This window comes from Camellia sinensis, chromosome 3 (assembly GCF_055761805.1).
Source record: "Camellia sinensis isolate YWXY chromosome 3, ASM5576180v1, whole genome shotgun sequence".
Taxonomy (NCBI): Eukaryota; Viridiplantae; Streptophyta; class Magnoliopsida; order Ericales; family Theaceae; genus Camellia; species Camellia sinensis.
This window is the reverse complement of record NC_138963.1, coordinates 27,249,934-27,265,218: the sequence shown is the minus strand read 5'-3', so window position 1 is coordinate 27,265,218 and position 15,285 is coordinate 27,249,934. Positions and strand designations below refer to the sequence as shown.

Genomic DNA, 15,285 nt, shown 5'->3' with positions numbered 1-15,285 from the left:
TGTTCCTCATAAGTTGTGTTTGGATTTAGGATTTAAATAAAATTTTATGGAGAAAACAAAAAGCTAAGAAAAAGTAATTGGGATTGAGGCTGGCTTGTAGAGTTAAGCAAACATTCAAATAGTATTGCCAAAATATGTTCAATCTCTCTCCCATAATCCACAAAAATATGTAAACATCCCTTCAACATCTGCTTATTTAAAATATCAAAAGAGAACATCAAATCATTCAAAAATGAATCTGTACGACACACAGTAGAAAGGCTTTGTATCATAAAACATAATACCCAATTATAAAATAAAAATAATATTAAAAAAAAAAAATGAGACTAATGCATATTCATTTGAAGGATCAATTATCAGATCCCATATATCATCTAAATTTCCACAAGTTGTATCCGAGTTCAGTTCTACATGTATCAAGACAAAAGATAAGAGAAAATATTTCGGAATTTCAGCAGTTCATTTAAACTATACGGTATTAAATCCCAATTCCCATCTCCGGAAGCAATTTCCTACCCACCAGCCATTTTCAGATTGAAGTGGTGCAAACAGCAACTCCCGCGCAAGCCTTGGCGTTAAAATTCCCTAACCGTCTACAACCGTCTACAAATACTTGAATTCTCAATTTTACAATCTATTTATCGCCTTGTGCTTTGATTCCTCCAAAAGTTTCCACATCAGTTGCTAAAAAGAAGTATAGGATATAGGAGAGCGGTTCCATACAATATTTAGCTGCATGGAATCATGATTTTTTACACTGTTTTCCAAACCATGTACAAATCCATTACTTTCATAGCCACGCAATCAACATGTCCTTAAAAGTTTTGATGACCATATCCAGTGTAGCCAACCACTTTCTCCCGTTGGCTTTTGCTTGCCTTGCACTTTGGTTTCCTCAGAGGTTTCCCTTGACATTGAGCTACTTTCAGCTGTCAGAGAGCTCGATCTGCCTATGGTTTCCCTTGACATTGAGCTACTTTCAGCTGTCAGAGAGCTCGATCTGCCTATTTCTTGTGATGCTTCGACAAGCTGGTTCACCATCTCCAACACCTCGCTCATCTTTGGGCGTGCCTTTGCGTTTTTGCCCAGGCACCGGTTGGCAATGATGGCAAGCTTTTGAGCTGACTTCTTGGAACCATTCCATTCGAGCCTTGGGTCCAATATCTGCCGAAATTTCTTTGAGTCTGATAGGTGTGGCTTTACCCAATCCAAGAGTTTTTGTTCGCTCTTAGGGCGGTTGTGATCCAATGGGCGCCTACCGGTGATGAGTTCATAAAGGAAGACCCCGTAACTCCATACGTCACTCTTGGACGTCAGACGCCCAGTCTGGATGTATTCAGGAGCTGCATATCCAATCGTTCCCACAACCTGATAAAGCATTCAACTGAATTACTATAAGATCTGTTAGAGAGGAAAAAAAATTTCATTACTTAATTAAGAGAAATGCCGACATCTATAGTGATTTCAGCAGTAGCTCCATTTTACAAAGGAAATTGATGCTGGCTCCATAAGTGAATTTTTTTGGTGGTTGTACAGCAAATAAGGATTCAAGTCCCAAGTTTGACGACCATCTTCATTGCTTCTTCATCACATACACTTGTTAAGTGCCGAAAAATAAAAACAAATAAAGATAAGTAATGTATGTTTGAATGAAGGCTACGGAGCTACAAGCAACATACAAGCATTCCGGATATAAAAATTCAAGGCAATAACTAATAGTCACCTTCATATAATTTTACAATGATTAGAGATAATTTTAAGCCGTCTGCCTTTACCTTCCTAGAAATGTATTTAGGAAACTTCTAGATAACCATTGAAAATCAGATGATTTAATACAGATAACAAGAATAAGACAACATGAGAAAATATGGAAACTTGAAATCAGTGATTACAAAGGCTCCACTGAAAGTTCTTAACCACCGAATATAGCCCATCAAATGAATGCAGTTATGTTATGTAACATAGAAGATATGCACCCACACACACGCACACACCAAAAAATAAAAATAAAAATAAAATAGTAAGATGTTTAGATTGGTGATGTGATCTACAGGTCCCATTTTCTAATGATCCCATATTACCAAAAAAACCTTAAAATAGTTAGGTGTTTAAATTGGAGAATATCTAGTAGTTGGAGCAAGGTTCTGTCGAGTATAGTAGATTACGAAGTGTAATAACATCATTTTGTTTAAGCATACCGCTGTTGAGACATGCGTTAGTCCTTCTTGAGGGCCCAATCTAGCCAATCCAAAGTCAGACAGCTTTGCATTCCACTGCTCATCTAGGAGAATGTTTGAAGATTTGAAATCTCTGAAGATGATCTATGACAAATGTAACATAAAGATATCAGTTTCATGCAAGATAGTACATGTAAGAAATAATGTATAGAGAAAGAGAGAGAATAAATTGTATGTATTATTATTGATTGATATGTTGTTATATTTATTACAATGATTCATGATTCCTATATATAGAAGAGGGTGAGTGTGTAGTAGGTAAGAAGTAGGTGAAGTGGAGGTGGTAGTTGTGTAGTGGGTTAGGTTTAGTGGAGTAGGTGAGGTGGTAGTGGTGTAGTGGGTTAGGTTTAGTGGAGTAGGTTTAAGTGGGTGTAGTGGGTTAGGTTTAGTGGAGTAGGTTTAAGTGGGTGATAAATTTTAACAGCCCCCCGCAAACTCAAGGGGGATAGGAACTAGCCAACTTGAGTTTGGAGAGAGTTACAAAACAAGAAAATACATAAAAATAAAAGAGGATAGGTGACACTGTATGGTCGTGTCAGACCATTGGTGAAGACACTGGATGGTGGTGTCATAACGTTGTAGAGGACACTGTATGGTGGTGTCATAATGGTGTAGAGGACACTGGATGGCAGTGTCAGACCGCTGTAGAAGACAGTTTATGGGGTCATGTCGGACCGTTGTAGAAGACAGTTTATGGGGTCATGTCGGACCGTTGTAGCAGACAATGTGGTGACAGTTGTCGGGACAGTTTACAGAGTCTTGTCGGACCCTTGTAGAAACTAATCGGAATCAATGTCGAGACAGTTTACAGAGTCTTGTCGGACCCTTGTAGAAACTAACCGGAATCTATGTCGGGACAGTTTACAGAGTCTTGTCGGACCCTTGTAGAAACTAACCGGAATCTATGTCGGGACAGTTTACAGAGTCTTGTCGGACCCTTGGAAAAGTGGCACCCTCAAAAGGTGTGCCCAATTTTGTCAAAAGGCGTGCCATCAAAAGGCGTGCCCAATTCATCAAAAGGTGTGCCGGACATGATGGCGAGGCACGTGGGCGCCTTGGCTTGCGTGCCTGTTTGTCGGCTGGTGGTAAGAGGCGCGCGATGCGCGTGGCTGCCTCGGCTATAAGACAGAGGCTGAGGCTGAGGCAAAAAAACCTGCGAGAGATATTCTGAGAGAGATTTCTAAGAGAGATTCTGTAACACTCTGTTTTCTGAGAGAGAATTCTGAGAGAGATATTGTGTAACACTCTGGTGCCTAGAAAATGGCTTCATCGTCTTCCCGCGGGCTGCTCACCCTCTTTCCCGACCTCAACGAGTCAACGAGAGAGAGAACTGGTGCGGTGGCACTGGAAACTCAACCAAGCGCCTCGGAGTTTGCTCCGTTGAACTTTCCGATGCGGTCGGTGGAGCAAAGAATGGCAGTGCAGTCGGATGTGGAGGCCAATCAGTATACTCTGAAGGCATGTGTGGAAAGCATGACGGCGGTCACAAACTTGTCGAACCGGCTGCAGAGTAGGACAAATGAGGTGCAGCATTTAAACTCCCAGCTGGCTCTGCTCCAACGCATGTATAAGGATGCGCGAGCAGAGATAAGCGTGCTAAGGGCAGAAAACAAGGAGCTGAAGCGGAAGGCCACCGTGATGTTCCGATTTGGAGGGCCACCATATGCTGCAGTGGAGGAGCAGGGAGGAGGCAACTTGCTTGGTGGTCTAGGAAGCACGGGGGCAATACCGGCAAGGGCCGCCCAAGACGGTGGCAAGAAGAAAAGACCGGCAGAATAGGCGAGAAGAAAAATCCCACTGTTCCGATTTGTGTTGGTTGTGTTTTGTTTTGTTTTGTTTTGTGTTTTTTTATTTTTATTTTTTTTTTATGGTGTAAAATGCTGATCGGGGTTGATCCCCGGCATGAAGAAATGACAAGTTTGTAAAATGTTGTTTTTTTTTTTTTTGTTTTGTTTTTTTTTTTTTTTGTTTTGGGAGTGTTTTGTTGAAAAAAAAAATAAAATGAAAGAAAACAAGGGAGAAAGAAAATAGATAAAAAATATTTATAGATGGATTATATGAAAAACATCAGTGCGATTGTTTCAAAATAAAGTGGGGTATTTAAAAAAAGAGGAAAAGTGACTTGGAAAAAATAAATAAAAATAAGTGATTTTTGAAATCAAATGGAGGAGAGAATGAGTGGAGTATGGTAAGGGTTTCATCCAAAGCCAAAATTCCTGCAGCGAATCACTTCGCAAATCCTAGCATGAGCTTTTTCTCTTTCCAGGCTTATTCATGAATTTCCTGGTGATTTCAAGAGCCTCTGGTGGCATTGTGGCAGAGAACACCCCAACCTGGATTTTGGGTGGCAGCAACTGAGAACACCCCAACCTGGATTTTGGGTGGCAGCAACTGGAAAATATCATAGATCTGATTTTTAAAAACCTCGTGACAGCATTTCATCAGCTTCATCCAAGACAAACATTTTGATGTAAACAGGGCGAAGTGATTGTCTCCGCAACATGTCAAACACACGACCAGGAGTACCAACAACAACATGAACCCCACTGGAGAGAATGCGCTGATCTTCGCGCACACTAGTCCCTCCAACACAAGCATGAACCTTCACACTTTGCTGGGCAAGTTCAAGAGTGGGTGGAAGAACCAAAGCTTGGCACTCAACCAAGCTATAATCTAGCTGCTGCAGAATTCCAGTTCCAGACTGTCTCGTCATATGAGGTGAAGAATTCTTCTCCATCAGCCTCACACATGACTACAGTTGCACAAATCTTTGTTGATTTTATCAGCGGAATAGGTTGAGGTCCGGCGGGCGGCTAAGGTGAGGTTGCCGCCCGCCGGGGAAGCGAAAATACTAGGTTTTAAACCAGCTCTGATACCATGTAAGAAATAATGTATAGAGAAAGAGAGAGAATAAATTGTATGTATTATTATTGATTGATATGTTGTTATATTTATTACAATGATTCATGATTCCTATATATAGAAGAGGGTGAGTGTGTAGTAGGTAAGAAGTAGGTGAAGTGGAGGTGGTAGTTGTGTAGTGGGTTAGGTTTAGTGGAGTAGGTGAGGTGGTAGTGGTGTAGTGGGTTAGGTTTAGTGGAGTAGGTTTAAGTGGGTGTAGTGGGTTAGGTTTAGTGGAGTAGGTTTAAGTGGGTGATAAATTTTAACAGTACATTAATGATTCACGTAATGCATTATATAATGTTATACTTTATAAGTTGCTTGCTCTTTATGGATTATAACTTTGTATCCAATAAAAAAATTGTAAAAGATGATTATGAAATTCTAGCAGCCAAAAAAAAAAACCTGAAAATCCATCCCTTCATGCAAGTAAGCTAAGCCTCGAGCGGCGTCTTGGGCTATTTTCAGTCTCATTGCCCAGGGAAGAGGTGTCCCCGACTTAGTTGATAGATGGTCCTCAACACTTTTATTAGGCATAAATTCATAAATCAGGAGCCGTTGAATTCCTCTTTCATCATCTTCAGCACAGTGACCCACTAGTTTGACAAGGTTTGGATGCTCAACCACTCCAAGAACATTCACTTCTGTTACCCATTCCTTGTGCCCCTGCCAGCCAGACAAAATGTGAGAATGAAAGTTAAACATAGAGACTAATGGCGGATTCCCTTACTTCTGAACCGTTGAAGAGTAACTTATTTAATGAAATAGTCAGGTAAATAAAATAGGATTATTAATATTAATTATTAGATAACATCTGGCCAACATCAGAAGAACAAACTCATGCAGGGTTGCAAGAGAACGATCCACAATACTAATTGTTACAACGAATAACCTAAGAGCATTGGAAAAGAGGGCGAAAAAGAAAAGTGCAGTGGCATAGAAGTTTTTGTGTCATCGCCTTGTCACATGTCAGAAACATCGTCAAGGTTTAACACTCTTTTTTTAATCAATTTCCGAACCTATGTGATGCAATGGAAAAACATGAGAGAAGAATATGTAGCAGCAAGGACATCACAACTTTTTTATAACTTTGTTGAATCTAAAGATTACCAGCAGTGTTGTCGAATCATGATACGTATCATGTATTGTTGTTCCAATTTTATGTATTGCATATCGTATCGTATCGTGTATCGTAAGATACGTTAACATATAAAATATAAGTTGAAAAAATAGTATTACAGCACAAACTATAAATATATATCACCAAAAAGAAATTTTGAAGATACAAAATTTCTAGTCTCCCTTCCAACTATATATATAACTAATAAACATAGCTAAAAAAACTGTTTTAAATAAGAAATCAAAATAATAAATATGTTGACAGTGCAAAGCTTTTCAGACTTTTGGGATTCTTTTTTAAAAGCTTTTGGGATTCTTTTTTAATAAAAAAGTAAACAAAAAATAATAATAAATGGACCAATAATAGCTGTTTTCCAGCAGCACCCAAACAACTTACATACTTGTTTGGTCAACAGACAAAGTGAGGCCAAGAAGCTATTTATAATAGCTTTGTTTCCAAACAGCCAATATATTGACCACAGCAGATAAAAAATTCTTTTACCCTCACTCTGTTCTATATCTCTTTGTCTTCGATCGACAAGAATACATTGCACGAACAGAGAAGAGCATAGAAGTGATCGACCTCATGCAACAACCAAATCGACACTCCTTTTTTCAAATTTGGTGATGGGTATTCCTAAATCAACACCAGACCAACTCTAGGAACTCAGATTTGGAGATGGGTCACTATTTTTTTCTGAAAAATCATCGTGGTTAGCATAGGGGAAGGCTGCATTTATTTCGATTCTTGTATCGGACGATATGCGAAGAATCGCGATACAAGTCGAATCAAGCGATACTATTTTCGTATCGAACGGTACAAGTTTATTTGCGATACAGTATGTGATACATGTCTTTCTCTCATCGATACAAGACATATCATACGATATTGATAACATTGATTACCAGGATAATAGGGAAATATAGGGACAATTCTCAAAGGAAATCTGTATATTATTGATCAATTGATGAGCACTAAAGCTTACAACTATTATTTACAATAGAAGAAACCCTAATCAAACTAGGAAACCACCAATCAAGGTAGTTCCTTATTTAACGCGACAATAATAAGACCAAAAATGGAAAATTTGAGTTAGGCTCAAATTTGGAACCTAGGAAGGAAAAAAAATATTTTGGAAAAATCCTAGACCAAACTGGATTCATATGGACCAGGTAATTGATGAATCAGAACTGGCAAAATCGTGAAATTGAAGGATTAAAACTTGGAATCCGCCTAAAATCCACCAAGGTTCAATGCGAAGCTTTCCATCACTACACCAAATTTCATGCATTTCCAAGCACGTGCCTATTGGGTCCTAATAGTGTCACTTGGTTTGTTTACCCCCGTGTCTATCCATATGTTACAAGAACTGTATGGCCAAACACTCTACAAGGAATCTAAGTTCATCTAGTTGTTTTCTTTTCATTTGTTTTAATTACGCTTGGAAACATATATTTAGGCAGTTATTACATTTATTTATTACTCAATATGGGTTTAATTTGACTACCATGTAAGCCATTAACCTTGACTCAAAGAATCTGTTAAATAACTAGCAGTTTGCCTAGGAGAATTCTTTCGATTGACTTCGCATTTATTACTGCAAAAGTAAAAGTGGCACTAATAGCATCATATCCCTTATCTCCATCCCTTATCACCCTCTTCCATTTATGTTGCTCTGATTTTTCATTCCTTTAACCAATACTTTCTAGTTGAATCTGAAAATTCTTTGCTTGGTCAAGCAGTAAATTTTGCTCAACATTGATACCCTAAGATGGCATATTTACCACTGGGATGGATAATTTTATTTGCCATATGCTACATCTTTATTATGCGCACTTTATTTTGTCTCCACTTTTGAAAGGTCAAGCCGACGCATCCCCTCTCTTTCATCGGTTAAGTTCTAGATGGGGAATGAGTTGGTCACCTATGTTTGCTACAACTGTTTGTCGGTTCTGACACTTTCTAATTAATGCAAGACACTCTATTAACTCTCTTCAATTGCAAAGTTCCAAAAAAACATTTGAACATACGTGTTTGGACGCACCTATCACTAACACTGTTACTCAATTGATAGATAAAGGCAAATAATATGACAAATTCATTCCTTATGACAGTTAAAATTTGGAAATACAAAACAATGTAGAATCTCTAGTTATGTATTTACTCCATGTTTCCTGGGTTGATGTTAAACTGGATTCTACAAAGTCATGCTAGAGACAATGCCCAGCTGCTGAATCCTAAGATTTAGGCCTTCGAACACCGACACGTAAGCAGACACTCGCACCTAAACCCTATTAAGGTCATTTGTCCACTTTGTTAACTCACACTTCTGAAAGAATCTCACAAAAACAAGTAAGATTTATTGTAATTAAACAAGCAAAATAGAAGCAGAACTGCATAAGAAACCTTGCCTGCAATCCTCTTTTTCCTAATTGTTTCACAGCGACATCAAGTTTTCGTTCTGGATCTTCAGAACTCTTGACGACACCCTTATATACGCATCCAAAGCCGCCCTCTCCGAGTTTGACGGTGTGATTAAAATTCTTTGTGGCCATCTTCAGCTCTGAATATGTGAACAGTTTGAGATTACTAGACCTCTGAGATAAACTCAGAAATTGGCTCCTCCCAACAGACTCTGTGCTGGTGTCAGATACATTCTGAGAATTAAATAAAGACCCAGATCTCCTCATATCACGCTCAGTAAGCGTGGAATTTGTGGTTAGAGTTGAATTTGAGGACTGAACCGACATTGACTTTGGGGTCTTGGGTTCTTCCTTCTTTTCTCCACTGTAGAATTGGAAACACCCCATAGCCTCCAAATAAATCACAACACCCTTACTGCAAATCGATATGTAGAATATGAGAGCCTCGAAGCATACATTGTAGAAGCAAAACAATGAATAATGTCCAAATAAGTAACCAAAACAGTGTATATTATGGGAAGTTAATAAGATAAATATGCTAAGAAAATTTATAATGTCATAATAAAATTGAGAATCACCAATAAGAATAAACTAGGGGGTGAGAAATGTGAAAACTAATAGCAAATCAATGGACTGCAAGTGAGAAAACACATGTCCCGGTGCACGTGCAGATTGTGCAAATCGGTAAGAAGACATGTGTCCCAGGCACAATCTGCACTTGCACCAGGAAACATGTCTATGTCTCACTCGCTTGCAGTACATTGATTTGCAATTAGTTTTCCCATTTTCTATTTATATGATATTTTCCTAATAAAATAATACTGAGAAAAATAATCTAAAAAAATTGCCAGAACTTTTAGTAATTTATTTCAACATATAAGCATGCGAATTCTTGATTGCACAACAAAACCCAATTTTGAAGACCAATTCAACACTTACCAAAAAAAAAATTTAATTAATTAATTAAATTAAATCATCCAACAAGAATTGATAAATAAAATGATAAGTTTCCCAAAAACAGAGGATGATCCTATATAACCAGCTGAATTGAAAAACAAATTAAACAGTTCATGATCTTCAACAAACCCAATTTCCATGTAATGGGTTGTTGAGATCAAACCATAAAAACTCAAGAAAAATCAAACCAGTAAGACTCTATGTGCATGCACTGCTCAGTACCAGCTTACTTTACCAATCTAAAGTCTCCCAAATTTACCATAATCAAAAGCATACCTAAATCCAATTTTAGCATGTATACACAGCAAAAATGTATGCTCTCTCTCTCTCTCTCTCTCAAGAGACATGAAAATTGAAATTTGAAGAAAACCCACCTTGAGGTCTCTCAATCTAGTGGTAGAGATTGGTGTGAGAGGGTTGGAAACTGAAGAATCCCAATTTACAGAGGCGTTATGATAGAAGACGAAAGACAGCTAAGACATGTAAGGCTAAAAAACAAAGAACTCGATTGGAAGAAAAAACGAGGCCAGAATTACATGACCTCAAGAAAAGTCTGCACACGGCGGCTGCTGTAAATAAATAAATAATAAGAAATGAAGAAATTTATTTATTTATTTGTCACCACATTTAATTCATATTATTACATCATATTTAAAATTGATGACATCGTCATGCCATATGAAATGATACATAAGAAATGAAGAAATTTAATAATGAATTAAAGGAAAATGTTTGTAATACAAAAAAAAAAAAAAAAAAAATCACAATTTTATCTATAAAGATATGTTAGAATAGGTGTCAAATTTTAATTTGTTATACACATCTAATCATTGAAAGCCGAGTTCCCTTACCACACCATTTTGGATTAAATGTGTGAGTTTTTAGCATTACTATAAATTAAAATGATAAGATTATTTTGGTTTTGGTGCAATTTATATGAATTTATTTTTTTTGGATAAATTACACTTTGCACCATTGCACTTTATATCAAATCTCACTTTGACCTCTACACATCAAATTGTGACACTTAACCCCTACACTTTTGATCAAGTGTCACTTTGACCCTTCGTTAGCCTCATTGTTAGCAGATGTTAGTCACACGAAAAATATGTGAGGATAAATTACATTTTGCATCCCTGCACTTTACACAAAATCCAACTTTAGTCCCTACATATCAAAATTGTGACACTTAACTACTTAAAGGATAACTTCTGTTAGTCTCACTATTAACAGAAGGGCCAATGTGACACTTGACCAAAAGTGCAGGGGATTAAGCGTCACAATTTGATATGTAGGGACTATAGTAAGATTTTGTGTAAAGTACAGGGTGCAAAGTATAATTTACCCTTTCTTTTTTTAAATATGTGTCAAACTATTTTAAATTTTTTTTATTTCTTTTACTAAATTAATTATTATTTTTTAAAGAAATTTAAAACAAATTTTTGAAAACTAAACAAACATGTTTTTTAAGTCTTTACTATTGAGGGGTTACTCACAATAAAGATTTTTATAAACTTTTTTCTTTAACTTTGTTGGACAATGAAGCTTGTTTCGGTAATGAGAAGTCACTATAAAAAAAATTAATTAATATTTTTCTTTTTTCTTTTTTTATGTATTTTTATACAAAATTAAAGAGTCAATTAAAATAATTAATCCCAAAACAACCTGAATACTTCATTTTTGTCAAAATCCATTTTCAATGGGGTCAATTACTACTTTTATTTTTACTACCTTAGAGCATCTCCAACGGTAATAGGTATTTTACATATCTAAACATTACTATAAAGTATACATTTTATTTTGCCTATCAACTGTTTCATGTTTCTGCTCCAACCATGCTCTTTATTTTAGCTATTCGTCCAAATACTATTAATTTTATAAAATGCCACATCAGCAACTAAGATGGAGGGAAATAATCCTAATGATTAAATACATTTTGCCTAGCCTTAAAGGCTAGCTACATGTAGCTAGTGAATTTGAGTTGAGCTAAAATGCCTAATCACATGCCTAGTGCATTGGAGTTGAAAAAAGTGAGTCATACTAGGCATTTTACCTAACAAGCATTATATGCCTAGTGCGTACACATTTTGAATGGGCTCGATTGTTTTGGACCAAGTACATGTTATGCTTTGTTTATAGAGTTCGGACCCTCTCTAGCCAAACCCTCTAGCCATTCCTCCTGTCAAGGACTAGGATTTGGCTACGTCACCAAGGCCAAAAGCTACGGCTCAGATCAAGTTTGGTTTTTTTTAAAAAAAATTGAATTTTTTTTCATTCAACACAGAGCTTCCCTCTCATTCAGCTTCCCTCCCATTCACTTTTTCCCTCCCTCTTCAAAGCTCTGGCGAATCGAAGTCGGTGGCAAACATCGACTTCATCCGCCGGTCTCTCACTCTTTCCTTTTGTCTTACTCCAAAGATTTTAGCTGTGAACTAGAGCTCCGGCGACCCCGTGAACCAAAGCCCTGATTTGCACTTCATCAAACTTACAGGCTATATTTTTGCTGTTTACTGATATATTGGAGGATTACTGTAACAATCCCAACCCATAATTAATGTTAATCCATGATTAATTATGCCGAATAAATGATTAAAGTGAAATGTTGCATCATAAGTTGCCTTATATGTGCTTATATATGTTTCATGTAGAAAGATTTGTTCATGTTTTCGTTTCGGTTTGCGAATTGAAGGCCTTGTCAGCATCCGATTCTGAAATTAACTTGATTTATGTGTTATTTGAAATTTTTAGAACATCATGGTAGGTCCAATTGAAATTCGATTCAGAACAATTAAAATTAGATAAATAATGTCAATTGATTAGCTATTAATGATGTCTTCCTAATGGAGTCTATATAAGGCCACTTTTTTTTCTTTTTTCTTTTTTCTTTTTTTTTTGGATCAGCAAATGTTAGTTGTTATTTGTTAAATTAGCACTTATGGGAGAAAATCTCCCCACCCTTAGCAAAGCACCTAAGTGCTTGCACTCCCTTAATTCAACTCCCCTAAGGAGAATTGAGCCCATGATTCCTTAGTACATTTTACACCCTCGTTACATACTCCTCATAGCTCAAAACGTAAGAGATGAAGAGAAAAGAGAAGGCTTGAGCTCAACTAGGGTGATTGCTAGAGAATTGAGAATAATTGACTTGAACCTAGCTAGAATCTGAGTCATTAGAAGAATCACTCAAGAACTCAAAGAATCGAGACTTGTAGGAAAGGAATTCAACCCTTGAATTATGTAATTAACTCATTTAAGTTCTGAATTCAGAGGAAAATGAAAGATTAGTGCATGAACTGAGCTAAAAAAGTAGGAAATAAGAAGAGTAGAGCTTGCATGTGTATTTTATGGCAATTTTGAAGTTGATTTCAAGTAAATTCTCCATGCATGTCATGTTCTCAAATTAATTATGAAACTTCATCATGTTTTCCATCAATTTGCTTTAATTGATCAAGTTTTGGAAGCTTTGAAGTCAATAAAATGCTTGTATGTAAGTCCATGTGTTGTTTTATAAGTTTCAAGTTTAATTTTACCCAATTGACTTACTATTGGGCCTTGATTTTGTGAAAAGATCTTTAATTCTTAATGTTTTCAAAGTTTTAACTTGTTTTCTCTAGTTTTGGGGCCAAGAGTTGTGTTTTGATGAGTTAGATTCAAGTTTTAAGCTTGGGAGTGCAATATGGAGTTTCCAGATTTTGCACTTCCGCTTGAGCGGGATAATCCACACTCAAGCGACCATTTTGAGTGCGTGCATTTCCGCTCGAGCGACTAGAAGTACGTTCGAGCGTGAAATGCAAGTTCCCAGAAGTTTCATGTTTTTGCAGATCGCTCGAGCGGCCAGAGTTGCGGTCGAGCGAGGGCATTAGTCTCACGCTCGAGCGACCGTCGAGTATCCGTCGAGCGTAAAAATCACACAACCAATACTTGTCCAAAGCTCGCAGACCGCTCGAGTGAAGGAAGTTGCGCTCGAACGACCTCTCATATGTTTTTATAACTGCTCGAGTGGAGGAAGTTGTGCTCGAGCGGGGACCCCTGTTTCCAGCATTTTGACCAAGTGTTTTCAAGTGCATTTTGGCATCTTCATTGCATCTTAAGCATTTTTAGGCCAAGATTAAGACACCATAATGAGGATAAGAAGTAGAAACACACCAAGATAAGAAAGAATTAAGTTAATGTTTCCAAGTGTGTAATTTAATACGTGTTCATTTTGTAACTGTGTAGGTCATGTGCCACAAGACGTCTGATTTGCCCATTCTGTCTGTTTGCCTTGAAACCATCTGTTAATTGTGAGTAATAACTCTGTAAAGCTATATTTAATTATAAGTATTTTGTGATTGATATGATACGATCTATTTTTCTGAAATGCTATTTTATTAATCATGAATGAATGTCAATTTTTTTTGAAATATATTTGTAACATCCTTAGTTTACGTGGCCCTCACCCAAAGGTAACAATACCGTGGCCAATATGCACGTGGCCCTCGCCCGGGGGTAATAATACCGTGGCTTATATTCACATGGCCCTTGCTTGGGGGTAACAATACCGAGGCATATATTCGCGTGGCTCTCGCCTGGGAGTAACAATGCCATAGCTACTTGCGCACAAGATATGGACCTTTATGGTTGTCTGTACCGACTATACATGTGGGTCTTAGGACTAAGTTGATATGATAGCTAATGGATGTACCACCTATAACTGTTATAATTTCTAGATAAGTATGTGAATTTGAATATGTTTTTGATTTGAGATTTGAATATGCATAAGAATCTTTTTCTGACATAAACTCTATTTTCTAACTCTTAGATGGATATCATTCATTAAACTATTTACCTTGTTATTATTCACTGGCTTCCACTTACTCTATTATTTATGTATGTAGGTAACTGGGCATGTGGCTAGGCTCAGTGATGACTGCTTGGAGAGTTTCTGGTCAGCCAGCCATTGCGTCTCCCGAGGAGGTTCTATATGGTCATGATTGTGAATGTAAAGGCTTTGTTTTCTTTTGGATTATGAACAAAATTTATGTTAACTGTAGATTGGATTAAGTTCCTTTTTGGTTCTATCTATAACGAATGTGATAAAATAACGTCAGGTATATGTGTATAAAAGTCTTAAAAAAATATTTATGTCCCATATATGTTTGCACAACTCAATGGACTGTGTATGTTTCTATATTTGCTTCTGCAGCCCCTAATTATATGATATTCTGTTCAGAGGCCTTTGGTAATCTAAGGATTACTGGCCGATTACGACGCTAAACTCATAGGGGCGGGTTTAGGTCGTGACAATTACTCATAGTTCCTCCAATCTTCCATAATTCCTCAAATTTTTGTTGTTTTCATTTTTTCAAAGCTATATTTTTGCTGTTATGTTTTTGTAGTGAAGCTTCACAACAATAGTAAAGTTTATTGTTTGCTATAATTAGAATTAATTGAGATGAGATTTGAAGAATGGTGAAACTGGTCTCTCTTTTTTTCTGTGACTATGTGATTATTTATTTGGAACCAATTAATAAGAACCAACAAATAACAACTTTGCTAGTTTCAGAAAATGATCTTGTAGAACCACAATATCAATTAGCCTATATATATGTGTGTATATATATGAAATGAGAGCAACTCTGGTTCGAGGGAAAAATCAGATTAAATG

At 36.9% G+C, this 15,285-nt stretch overlaps 1 protein-coding gene and 1 long non-coding RNA gene across 3 annotated transcripts; one reads left to right on the top strand and one right to left on the bottom strand.

Annotated features, from left to right (window-relative positions):
* Window positions 1–336: 336 nt before the first annotated feature.
* On the bottom strand, window positions 337–10,222 carry LOC114300850 (serine/threonine-protein kinase PCRK1). Of its 2 annotated transcripts, none has more exons than XM_028245737.2 (5): window positions 10,013–10,222; window positions 8,670–9,096; window positions 5,544–5,804; window positions 2,199–2,321; window positions 337–1,368 (listed from the first exon to the last, which is right to left on the bottom strand). In XM_028245737.2, the coding sequence occupies exons 2-5, from the start codon at window positions 9,066–9,068 to the stop codon at window positions 805–807; spliced, it is 1,347 nt and encodes a 448-aa protein (XP_028101538.2). In that variant the 5' UTR covers window positions 9,069–9,096; window positions 10,013–10,222; the 3' UTR covers window positions 337–804. The 2 variants fall into 2 exon arrangements, with proteins under 2 accessions (XP_028101538.2, XP_028101537.2); XM_028245736.2 differs by having other exon boundaries at window positions 9,915–10,192.
* On the top strand, window positions 1,360–5,599 carry LOC145822415 (uncharacterized). Its single transcript, XR_014363646.1, has 2 exons — window positions 1,360–2,596; window positions 2,635–5,599. It is a non-coding gene; the product is annotated as an uncharacterized LOC145822415 (long non-coding RNA).
* Window positions 10,223–15,285: the final 5,063 nt, after the last annotated feature.